Raw genomic sequence first — 11,327 nt, forward strand, 5'->3', positions numbered from 1 at the left:
CCCTCTGCACTCAAGGTTTCTGGGGTGGGCAGGGAGAGGCACAGGAAAGAGCCATCCTTTAGGGAGGGCCCAGGCAGGGGTGATGAGTGACGTCAGGAGAGCGTCCTGCGGGTGCTTGGCCCCACAGGAGCTGTGGCATCTGGGCTTACAGCTCAGACAGGGCTGCCCAAGACTGCGCTGCTGGGCCCAGGGCCTTATCCACTAGATCAGCCCGAGGAGACCCTGGGATGGGGACCAGCCCCTCAGCTTTCAGAGGCAAGAATGTGCTGCTGTCTTCACCAACAGGGGCTGAGACAGGCCCTGGGGCAGGGGAAGAAGGCCCTCCTGGCATCCAGGCTAGCACGAGCTGGCCCCAGGGCTGCTGAGCATGGGGTCCTCCCACCAACACCTGTCCCCTTGCCCAGGAGCAGAGCCCAGGCAGCCAGGCCTCTCTGGCCATGATGCCAGAGGCGCCTGAGGTGCTGGAGGAGACAGTGACGGTGGAAGAGGACCCTGGCACCCCCACCTCCCATGTGTCCATCGTCACGTCGGAAGATGGCACCACTCGTCGCACTGAGACCAAGGTACACCTCGCCTCGGTCTCCTGCGGGCCACCCGTTATTCAGGTGGAGGGCTGAGGCCACCCTGGCCTCTCAGGCAACCAGCCCACAGGCTGCCCCCTCACCCACCAGGTCACTAAGACAGTCAAGACGGTGACCACTCGAACAGTGCGCCAGGTGCCCGTGGGCCCCGATGGCCTCCCCCTGCTGGACGGTGGCCACCCACTGGGCCCCTTCACCGACGGCCCCCTGGACCGACACTTCCTGCTGCGCGGGGGTGGCATGGCGGCCACGCTCTCCCGCACCTGCCTTGGCAGCGGGGGCGGCTTTCCTGACGAGCCCCGCGACGTCCCCAGCTATGGCAGCCTGTCCCGTGGGCTGGGTGTGCGGCCTCCGCGCGGAGGCCCCCTGGGCCCAGGCCCCGGTGATGGCTGCTTCACGCTGCCCAGCCGCCGGGAGGCCTTCCCCGCGGGCCCTGAGCCTGGGCCGCCAGCCGGCCGCTCCCAGCCCGAGCGGTTCCAGGCAGAGCCGTATGGCTTGGAGGACGACACTCGCAGCCTGGCTGCTGAGGACGAGGGGGGCCCGGAGCTGGAGCCTGACTGTGGCACAGCCGCGCGGAGGAGGCCTGACTGTGGGCGGGGCCTGCGCACCAGGTGAGCCCCCATGCGCTGTCACTGCCTCCAGGAAGCCTGCCTTCCACTCCTTGCAGAGTACCACACGGGTAGTCTCACTGCGGGGCTTTGTTAGTAACGCACACGTTAGTTTGAATTGGCCTTGGCTCTTCTCGGGGACAGCGGCAAGGGCGGGCTCTGGGCTGTGGGATTGCACTGGGCACCCTCCCTGCGGGTCTGGAGCAAGAGAAGCTGGTGACGCGCCCATGCCTGCTGCCCCTGCTCCAGCCAGATGGCCCGGAAGACACAAGCCCAAGGGGCCCAGGGCATTTTTCTGAGCTTGGGCCCCAGCCCCTCCCCCATGCACAGGAGCACCCAGAACCCAGGCCCTGGTCCTTCCCTTGCCGCTGTAGCCCTTGGTTCTGTCTCCCCTGCCCTCAGCTTCTCTCTGTCAGGTGGGAACATGACCACTGCCTGGGTCTGGATTATGCTGTGTGGCCACAGGCGAGACACTCGCCCACCCCCAGCCCCAATCCCTCACCTAGGAAGTGGGTTTGACATCTTGTGCCCTGGAGAACTGGTGGCCTGAGGCCCCTCAGATGGTCCTACCAGGCTGGCCGTGTGCAAGGGGTGCACTAGCCAGACATGGCCTCCTGGGGAGGTTGGACCCCAGTCACAGACAGATGTTTCGTAGAAACACATTTAGCTGGGAGTCAGGGAAACTGCCTGTTGATGGGAGTGAGTGAGCTCCCATCTGGGAGGCATACAAGTTCTGATGACATTGGCTGGGGTTTGGCTCTATCACTGGCTGTGAGTTTGTTCTTGCTGGGTCGGGTATGACTCTCAGCACTGACGATGCTCTAGGCCCAGCCCTGCCCCATGGGTTCATGGTCCCCCGGAGAATGTGTGATGGGGCCACTTGGGGGCAGGGCCAGCCAGCAGCCGCGAGAGGACGGTCATGCACCGTGCTCGCCTGCACAGGGCCTACGAGGACGTGGCAGGCGATGGCGGTGAGCTGATGGAAGAGCGGCCCCCCTTCCCAGCCACGACGGCACCCCTGGCCCAGCCGGAACATGGCAGCCTGGGCAGCCTGGACCGGGCAGTACGGCGCTCTCCCTCGGTGGACAGTGCCCGCAAGGAGCCGCGCTGGCGGGACCCCGAGCTGCCCGAGGTGCTGGCCATGCTGCGGCACCCCGTGGACCCCGTGAAGGCCAACGCGGCCGCCTACCTGCAGCACCTGTGCTTCGAGAATGAGGGTGTCAAGCGCCGTGTGCGGCAGCTGCGGGGGCTGCCGCTGCTTGTGGCCCTGTTGGACCACCCGCGGGCAGAGGTGCGGCGCCGGGCCTGTGGGGCGCTGCGGAACCTCTCGTATGGCCGGGATGCTGACAACAAGGCCGCCATCCGGGACTGCGGTGGTGTGCCTGCCCTGGTGCGCCTGCTGCGGGCCGCCCGTGACAGCGAGGTCCGCGAGCTCGTCACAGGTGAGGCGCCTGGCCACCTGCATCGCAATTCAGTCGGGAGTCAGGCTCAGGCACTGTGTCAGGTCTCTACCTCTGGACTCGGCCGCCACAGGTGGGGCTGGCGCTGGCCCCGTCCCTGCCAGCTCCCATGTCCCCACCGTGACTACTCTAGTCTAGGTCCTGCCTCTTTGGTCCCCCCCGGCAGGGCAGTGGTGGGGACCGTGGCTGGTCAGGGTCATGTGATGACCCCCTCTCGGAGTGGCCCCGGGAGCATAGTCCCACCTGCCTGGGTGGCTGGGAAGGGGTGGGGAAAAGAAGGCACATGCCAGCTCCAGGCTCCCTGCCAGCCCCTCCTATGTGTCCTGGCCTCTAGGGGGCTCCTTCCCCCCCGGGGAGCCCCTTCTCGATGTGGCATGTGCATCTCACCCACACCAGAGCAGCACCCAGGGCCTCTTGTGGCTTTTGTCACTCCTGTCTTCTGGTGTGAGCTGGGGCCCGAAGAGGGCGGGGTGGGTCCTGAGCTGGTCCTGTGGGGACAGTGCCTGGGGTCAGCACTGGCCGGTTGATGGCACCCTGCAGGCACACTCTGGAACCTGTCGTCCTACGAACCCCTGAAGATGGTCATCATTGACCACGGTCTGCAGACGCTGACCCACGAGGTCATTGTGCCACACTCGGGCTGGGAGCCAGAGCCCAACGAGGACTCCAAGCCACGGGACGCTGAGTGGACGACTGTCTTCAAGAACACATCAGGCTGCCTGAGGTGTGGGTGGGGCCGGGCTCAGGTCCCCCTCGAAGCCTCCCAAGGCTGTTCCCAGCCAAGGAGGCAGGAGCCAGGCACCAGAGCCTGCATGTACACCTGGGGACAGCTGTCCTAGGAATAGCCACATCCGTGTCCCAGATAACATGGAAGACAACTAGCCACCCAGGCCTAGGCCAGGCCTAGGCATCAGAGCCAGGTCACAGTTCCTGCCTGAGTCCTGAGAATGTGCCTGATGGGGCTGTACTCACCTCACCCCCACAGGCAGCCTCTGGATGTCTGCCACTCTCCCATATACCCGTGCTCCATCCCTGCCCAGCTTCAACCCATCCCTGTGACACTCAAGGAGGGGGAGCTAGGACCCTCCTCTCCAGTCTGCCTCAGAGGCCTCATCCCACCTCCTTGTGACCCCTGCCCTCCCCCCACCACCCTTGGAGGCCCTGCAGAGACCTCACAGGCAGTCCTGCGTCCCCTCGGTCCTGCCTGTCCATCAGGATATCCCCCCATGGCCCTCTGGGGTCCTTACCTCAGCACAAGGTGGAGCCCTGAGCTGCACAGATTCAGGCCTCTGGATCCACTTCTGTCCCTTTGCAGTTCAGCTGGGAGTCAGGGGAGGCCCCCACCCCACACAGATGCCAGGCCAGGGCCCCCTCCTGGGATCCCAGCAGTCAGGCCATTGCTGCTTCACCTTCACTGCTAACCTCTTCTCATCTGCTAGCAGCCCTAACAGCGTGGCATAGAGCACATTCTGCAGATGAGATGAGATGCTGGAGCTGGGGTCACAGGGCTTGCTCTTGGCCACACAGGAATGTGAGCTCAGATGGTGCAGAGGCCCGGCGGCGACTCCGTGAGTGTGAGGGGCTGGTGGACGCACTCCTGCACGCCCTGCAGTCAGCTGTGGGCAGGAAGGACACGGACAACAAGGTAGGCGGGGAGGCCCTGGCAGGCCCCAGGCAGGGTCAGCCTCGCAGCCTCCCATGAAGGGTCGGGGAACGGAGCAGGAGCCCTGGACTATCCAGGCGGCACAGGGGACAGGTGTGTGGTGCGGGGCAGCAGGTGTGCCCTGAAGCTCTGGACCAGGTCCCGCGTGTGGTAGGTGCTCCCCCCTCGTTCCTCAGCCCCTCCCTGGGTTTTGCCCGAGTGGGCCTCTAACCCAGGCCTCCGCATCCTACACCCACTCCCTTCTGCGCTCACGAGCTGTGGCATCTTTCCTGGGGTGGGGGGGTCAGTGTTCCGTGCCCCCCAGCAGTACCCTAGCCCCCTCTCCCTGCAGTCGGTGGAGAACTGCGTGTGCATCGTGCGGAACCTCTCCTACCACGTGCACAAGGAGGTGCCAGGGGCTGACAGGTACCAGGAGGCCGAGTCCAGGCCCCCGGGCAGTGCCATGGGTGCCCAGCGCCGGAGGAGGGAGGACGCCGGCTGCTTTGGTGGCAAGAAGGCCAAAGGTGTGTGGGTGGGACTGGGGTACTGCTCTAGGACCCCCGATCCTGCCAAGCTGAAGGCCCTCCACACCCACGGGGGACAAGTTCAGGGAGCCAAGGAGGGTGCCCGGGACCACCTGTGCAGTGGTCCCCCCTGGTGCCTGGACCCAGGCTCTCAGCTCCAGGAAGGGCCTGGGGGCCCAAGTTTGGAAGTGCCGAGGACAGCGCCGCCTCTTGGCATTGGCAGGGCACCCGAGGACCCTGAGGAGCCCAGGGGGCAGCACCCCACCTGCCTCATGCTGTCCCAACCTCAGGTGCAGCTGCCAGGGGTCTGTACACTGCCTTCACCTGCCCCACTGCGTTGGCCTTTTCTGATCCCTGTCCCACTTATGGGCACTCAGTCCCCAAAAGTAATTGGGGTGAGAGTCCCCGTCTCTCTGTCCTATACTTCCTGGGAGGGAATGGGGGTGCTTCCCGCTCAGGCTCCTCTCCTCTCTCCTGTGCTTCCTCCGGCCGCCCAGAAGAGTGGTTCCATGAAGGTAAGTCCCTGTTTGTCCTGCCATGAAGGCCTGGTGGGTGCAGTGGGCACCAGGGACCCCCTCCCCACCCCCTTTGCTCAGGCAGCCATCTCCATGACAACTGCAGGACCTTTCATCCTTGGGAAGGCCCCATCCCAGTCCCTTCTCCAGGCAGCCATCTCCATGGCAACTGTGTGGACATGACAACTGCAGGAATGTCAGCCTGGGGCTGGTCAGGAGGCTGAGGGGCTGTCCCTCTGTAACCTCAGAGCCGAGGGTGGATAAGGCCTGGGCATGTCCATTCCCAGGGGCACTGGGGAGCAGAGTCTGCCCCTCCGATGGGATGGGCCAGGTGTGGCTCAGATGGAGGGACCATGCAAATGCCCCAGGAGGCTGAGTAGGGCAGGCCCCTGATTATCTGAACTCAGCTCTGCCTTCCGAGAAGGGAAAGGTTCCTCATCTGAGCGGGAGGGCGGCCAGGAGGTGGTGAGCTGGCTCTCACGGAGGTGTGCAGGCTGAGGCTGATGGGTGTTACGTGGGGCTGCTGCAGGGGCCTGCGGGTGGGGGGTCTCCTGGCCAGCAGAGCCCAGGGCCAGGTCCTGGCCCCAGACAGGAGCAACTTTCCCCATGAGTGGGACTCTTGGCTCCAGCCCCGCCTCACTGTGCAGCCAGGCAAGTCCTGTCCCTGCCAGCCCTTGGCTTCCCTGTGTGCACCTCCCTGCCCCAGGCTGGGCTCCTGGGCCCCTCAGTTCACACACATGGTGGGCCCAAGGAGCCCATCGGGAGGATCTGCAGTGCAGTTCCCAGCACCCGATGGAGGATGAGTCCCGGCAGCTCAGGCAGGGCTCAGACCTCCCTAGGCTTAACTGCCACCATTGCCCTTTGGGCAGAGCTGCCTGCCTGCCTGCACTCAGAACGGTACTCTGTTCCCAGGCCTCTTGGTGCCCAGTCTTGGATGTCGGGGTGCTCTCCCCACCCCTCCTGACACATACCTGCACCCTGCAGGGTCCCCCTTACCTTCCACTGTCCTCTGTTCCAGGGAAGAGGGATGGTGAGATGGAACGGAACTTTGACACTCTGGACCTACCCAAGCGGACTGAGGCTGCCAAAGGTGAGCGGTGGGGGGTGGAATCCAGGCCCAGTCCTGTCCAGGAGGTAAGCTTTGTACCACCAAACAGGCTGCAGGGCCTTGGGGATCCTGTGGGGAAACTGAGGCCCACAGGTGTGGGGTTCCCCAGAGGACTGTGCAGTCCCTGGGCACCTGCTCAGGGCTCAGAATCAGGGTCTGTGCCACAGGTCATTTCAGGCAGGGTGTGGGCGCGGAGGCAGGGAGGAGCCAGGCACTTGCCAGGTCACACAGCACATGAGAGGCTGGCAGGGATTGGAGCGAGGGCTAGCTGGGCAGGGCCTCCTGTGCCAGCCGAGGAGCCCAGGTTCACTCCTAGGGGTTTTGGAGCCCCGAGGTGCAGTCAGATCCAGTTGGGAGGCTGGGCAAGATCACCCAGATCGTGTGGGGGGTGCAGTTCCAGTTTCTCTCCCCCTGTGTCCATCGGAGCCCCACTCTGTGTGGCACTTCTCTGTGCACTGGGAATCCAGCCTGGGCGAGAGAGGTCTGCCCTGCAAGCCCAGATGCCCAAGAGCAGGGTGCAGCAGTGCAGCCATGGGAGGTCTGGGGGGAAGCATCACAGGCAGAGGGACCAGCCCATGCAAATGCCATGCAGGGGCAAGTGCTTGGAGCATCTGGGGGACAGGAAGCTGGAGTGGAGGGAGTATGGGACATGAGAACTGGAGAAGGAGTGATGACATGTGGGGCTTGTGGGGGAGGGGAGGAAATGTCCAGGGACACAGAAGCCTAAATGTGGGGGCAGACTTGGAAGGCCGCTCCGCCCTCCTCTCTGGAGCACTGTGGGGTGGCTCTGCTGCCAGGCTGGAGCCTCTATTGATGAGGAACAGGAGTGGTTGAGTGGCTCTGACAGGGAGGGTGGGCCTTATATACGAGTTGGGGGGCTGTTGCTAGGGAGTCTGAGTCCTGTTGCTAGGGGAGCAGCCGTGGTTACTGCCTCCCTCCCCACTCCAGGCCTCCCGGAAGCTCCAGCGTCAGGCAGGTCCCATTTCTTTGGCAGTGGGGTCAAGGAAGAATGACCTCGCTTAAACCCACTGCTACCTCAGAGCCTGGGTTGATTGCCTTGTGAAGTGGGAAGGCTTTTTACTCTTCGATGGCTAAGGGGTGAACATGTTGCTGCTAAACATTCCTGATGATGCCACAGCCATCCTGGGCCACAGCTCACCCTTCCCTGGGAGGGCTGAGGAGTGGGTAGGGGGTGACAGGGCAGCCTGGGTGACTGTGGTCTGCGGGTGCTCCATGCGCAGGCTTCGAGCTGCTGTACCAGCCCGAGGTAGTGCGTCTCTACCTGTCCCTCCTGACCGAGAGTCGGAACTTCAACACTCTGGAGGCTGCGGCCGGTGCTCTGCAGAACCTCAGTGCCGGCAACTGGGTGGTGAGAGGCCAAGCCTGGCAGGGAGGAGGCCGAGGGAATCCCAGGAGTATTCCTGGTAGAGATGCGGGGGGAGCTGCTGGGGGAGGGCTTTGTCAGGCAGGGGAGAAGAACGGTCCAGCCGGAGGGGTGGTCAGGGCTCAGGTGGGCGAGTGTCTGGTGTGTGTGGTGCGGCCAGCACTGAGCACACCCCGCACCCCCGCCGCAGTGGGCCACGTACATCCGCGCCATGGTGCGCAAGGAGCGCGGGCTGCCGGTGCTGGTGGAGCTGCTGCAGTCGGAGACCGACAAGGTGGTGCGCGCTGTCGCCATCGCCCTGCGCAACCTCTCGCTGGACCGGCGCAACAAGGACCTCATCGGTGAGGGCGGGGATGGGGGTCTGGGGCCCGGGCCACCCGCTCCTCGCGGCCCCCCTCCTGCCGGCGCCGGAGCGTCCTCACAGCCCCTGCCTGCAGGGAGCTATGCCATGGCCGAGCTTGTGCGAAACGTGCGCAGCGCGCAGGCACCCACACAGCCTGGGGCCTGTCTGGAGGAGGACACAGTGGTGGCCGTGCTCAACACCATCCACGAGATCGTGTCTGACAGCCTGGACAACGCCCGCTCGCTGCTGCAGGCCCGCGGTGTGCCTGCGCTGGTGGCACTTGGCGCCTCCAGGTGGGTGGGCGGGGCTTAGGTGGGGCAGGAGGTGCCCCCAGGTGGGCGGGGCAGGGCCTAGGTAGGGGCAGAGCAGGGCCATCTTGGCCAGACACTGACCCCAGCCCGGACCGCAGCCAATCGGTGCGCGAGGCGAAGGCCGCATCCCACGTGCTGCAGACGGTGTGGAGTTACAAGGAGCTGCGTGGTGCCCTGCAGAGGGACGGCTGGACCAAGGCACGCTTCCAGGTTCGGCCCACCCTGCCCTTCTCTCTCACTTCGCCCAGGCTGGGTACCCCGCGGGAGCACCTCGACCCACCCCGTCTGTTATGTGCCCTCCTCCCCCTAGTCGGGTTCTGCTAATGCCAAGGGCCCCAAGGCACCACCGAGTCCCGGAGGCTTGGACGATAGCACGCTGCCGCTGGTGGACAAGAGCCTGGGTGAGTATGAGGCAGGGGTCCATCCTGAGGTTCAGTTGTGTCCTTCCACCCTGTTGAGGGGTGGAGGGAGGCCGACCTTCTTCCAGGAAGATGGCCCCTTCCCTTCCCCTCCCCAATCCTCTCCATCCGTGGTGTTCACCTTGGCACCAGGCTGAGGCCAGCCCTGGTCCCCTGCCACTGCTGCAACCAGCCAGCCACCCGCTCATACCTTGCAGACAGCGAGAAGCCAGGCAGCCGAGACGTGATCCCCATGGAAGCACTTGGCCCAGGTGAGGGCAGGTGCAGGTGCAGGCTGCTTATTCTCTGTGTGGGGAGGACCTTCCGAGAAGGTGTGGTTGGAAAAAAGATTTGGTTTAGGGGTGCTCAGGCGTGAGGGGTGGAGCAGCCAGGGAAGGGTCACTGCCCAGTCAGGGTGTCCTGTCTGTCAGCTGAGGGGGCAGCTGGAGGGTTCTGAGCTGCTGGTGGGGAACAGGGCAGAGGCTGCAAGGCCCACCGCATGGGAGGGGCCGTGAGAAGGCCTGGCTCAGAGCGGGCTAGGTGGGGGCCCTCTCCAGATGCACCCTGGGCTGAGAGGGAGATCCATGCCTGGTACCTGCCTCAGAGTCCTCTCCTGCTTCCACCCCACAGATGGATACTCCGCCGTTGACCGGAGGGAGTGCAGGCCTCGAGGCAGTGACCCTGCAGGGGAGGCCTCTGAGAAGGATTTGTTGAAAGTGAGTGGCTGTGGGCAGGTGTCCAGGGAGGTGGTGTGTCCGGGGGTCACCTGGAGAGGGGCCCAGGCAAGGTTTGGTCTGGGGCCTGCCTGGGGTGGGGCTCACCTGCAGGGCAGTTGGGCTAGGAGACCCGTTCGGGGTATGGCCCTTCTGCCTCGGGAACCTCACATCAGAGCCAGCCTGTGGGTGCAGGTGGTTAAAAACTCGCACCACTGGGAGAGAGGGGGCCCGGGACAGAGGGTGCATCTGCACCCTCCTCTGCATGGTCTCGCCTCCAGGGCAGCCCCTGCCATCTGCTCTGTGCCAACCCTGCCTCTCCGAGCCCCGCTGGTTCAGCTCCCCTGGCCCTCAGGCCTCTCCTCGCATGCACCCCGGCTCTCGCCCTGCCCTGCTGACCAGCCCAGCCCCCACTCACCAGCTCAGACTAACCTGCTCTGTTCTGCCTCTAACGCCCTCCTGCCCACCGCCCTGCAGCCCGACCCTGGCAGGAAGGCTCCTCCTCCTGGGCCCAGCAGACCCGCGGTCAGGCTGGTGGACGCCGTGGGGGATGCTAAGCCTCAGCCTGTTGACTCCTGGGTCTAGCTTGCATGCCTGGTACGTTCTTGTTCTCATCTGGTGTTTGTCCTCTGGGTGGGGTCTTCTCTCCATCCCGTCTGCCTGCCTGCCTGCCTGCCTGCTCCGCTCTCCACACGCTCCCCGCAGGACCACCTTGAGCTCAGCGGGCCTGAAGGCCCAGCGGAGGGAAGCCCAGGCTAGGGGCTGAGGGAGGGGCCCCCTGGCCTGCAGCCTGGCTCAGGCCCTGTGCCATCAGGGCCTGGAGGTCACGGGGTGAGAGCAGGGGTGGTCCACACCTTCCAATGCCCCCAGCACAGGGAGGGCCCCCTGAGGACCACCCGAGGCAGCCGCCTTCACCCACGCGTCCATCACCCTGCTACCGGGCCTGCTCAGCCTTCCCCTCTTCCTCCTCAGGGCCTGAGCCCAGCCGTTTGCTCTTAGGGTCTGATCTTGGAAGAAGGGACCTCGGGGAAAGGACCTCCAGGCAGCCTGCGCAGACCCCGCCATGGAGCTGGGAGCCCCGGGCGGTGGGGGTAGGCAGCTCCTCTTTCCCTGGAGCTGTGGGTTCTGGACACGACTGCCCTCCCGCCCTCGCTCCCCCCTTCTAACTCCCGGGCGAGTTAGTTTACTGATATGGTGCTTTGTGCCAGTGGGAGCCTGGCGGGACCCAGGGCCAGGCACCCGGCTTTGCTTTGGGGCTGCCGGGGCCCCTGAGGAGCTGGGTGGGGGTGGGGCCCTGGGGCCCCACAGCCAGGCAGGGAGGGGGCTCAGTGAAGGGAGTCTGAACCCAAGGGTGGAGGGGCTTCCCTGGGCCCTGAGTGGGGGGCGACCCACAGAGAGGCTTTGGAGGGCCCTGCCCACCCCCGGATGCCTGGAGCGCCTTCCCTGCTCGGCTCTGGCCCCTGAGTAGCGCCTCTGGGACTGACCTTTGGCAGCAGTAGTGGGGGACTGCTGTTCAGTGCCTCCTGTTTGTGACTTAAAAACAAGAAAAACACTAATGAAAACAATTAAAAACAAAACCAAAATGAGACTATGGGTAAACATCTAAATTTTTGTAAGAAAAATTAAAAATTTAAAATAACAACAAAGGAACCTCCTGTCTTCCGAGGCTCAGCTGTCTCCGTGAGCCGCTCCCATCGTTTGCTGGGTGTCGGAGGTGGCCAGAGGTCCAACCACTTGGGG

At 64.6% G+C, this 11,327-nt stretch overlaps 1 protein-coding gene across 9 annotated transcripts in view; it reads left to right on the forward strand.

The window, feature by feature from the left end:
- ARVCF (ARVCF delta catenin family member) overlaps positions 1 to 11,171 on the forward strand; it is a 36,080-nt gene extending 24,909 nt beyond the window's left edge. For 2 of the 9 annotated variants that reach the window (XM_059041111.2, XM_059041118.2), the window contains 17 exons: positions 405 to 563; positions 672 to 1,192; positions 2,132 to 2,631; positions 3,190 to 3,373; positions 4,177 to 4,294; positions 4,644 to 4,815; positions 5,313 to 5,330; positions 6,349 to 6,420; positions 7,680 to 7,807; positions 8,013 to 8,163; positions 8,260 to 8,458; positions 8,575 to 8,686; positions 8,787 to 8,877; positions 9,093 to 9,146; positions 9,505 to 9,590; positions 10,065 to 10,184; positions 10,560 to 11,171. In XM_059041111.2, the coding sequence (XP_058897094.1) occupies positions 405 to 563; positions 672 to 1,192; positions 2,132 to 2,631; positions 3,190 to 3,373; positions 4,177 to 4,294; positions 4,644 to 4,815; positions 5,313 to 5,330; positions 6,349 to 6,420; positions 7,680 to 7,807; positions 8,013 to 8,163; positions 8,260 to 8,458; positions 8,575 to 8,686; positions 8,787 to 8,877; positions 9,093 to 9,146; positions 9,505 to 9,590; positions 10,065 to 10,172 (2,673 nt within the window). In that variant the 3' untranslated portion in view covers positions 10,173 to 10,184; positions 10,560 to 11,171. Of the gene's footprint in view, positions 1 to 404; positions 564 to 671; positions 1,193 to 2,131; positions 2,632 to 3,189; positions 3,374 to 4,176; positions 4,295 to 4,643; positions 4,816 to 5,312; positions 5,331 to 6,348; positions 6,421 to 7,679; positions 7,808 to 8,012; positions 8,164 to 8,259; positions 8,459 to 8,574; positions 8,687 to 8,786; positions 8,878 to 9,027; positions 9,147 to 9,504; positions 9,591 to 10,064; positions 10,185 to 10,559 lie in introns of those variants that run through there. The other 7 variants (XM_059041116.2, XM_059041120.2, XM_067015057.1 and 4 more) reach the window with 5 other exon arrangements.
- Positions 11,172 to 11,327: the final 156 nt, after the last annotated feature.

This window comes from Kogia breviceps, chromosome 15 (genome assembly GCF_026419965.1).
Source record: "Kogia breviceps isolate mKogBre1 chromosome 15, mKogBre1 haplotype 1, whole genome shotgun sequence".
NCBI lineage: Eukaryota > Metazoa > Chordata > Mammalia > Artiodactyla > Physeteridae > Kogia > Kogia breviceps.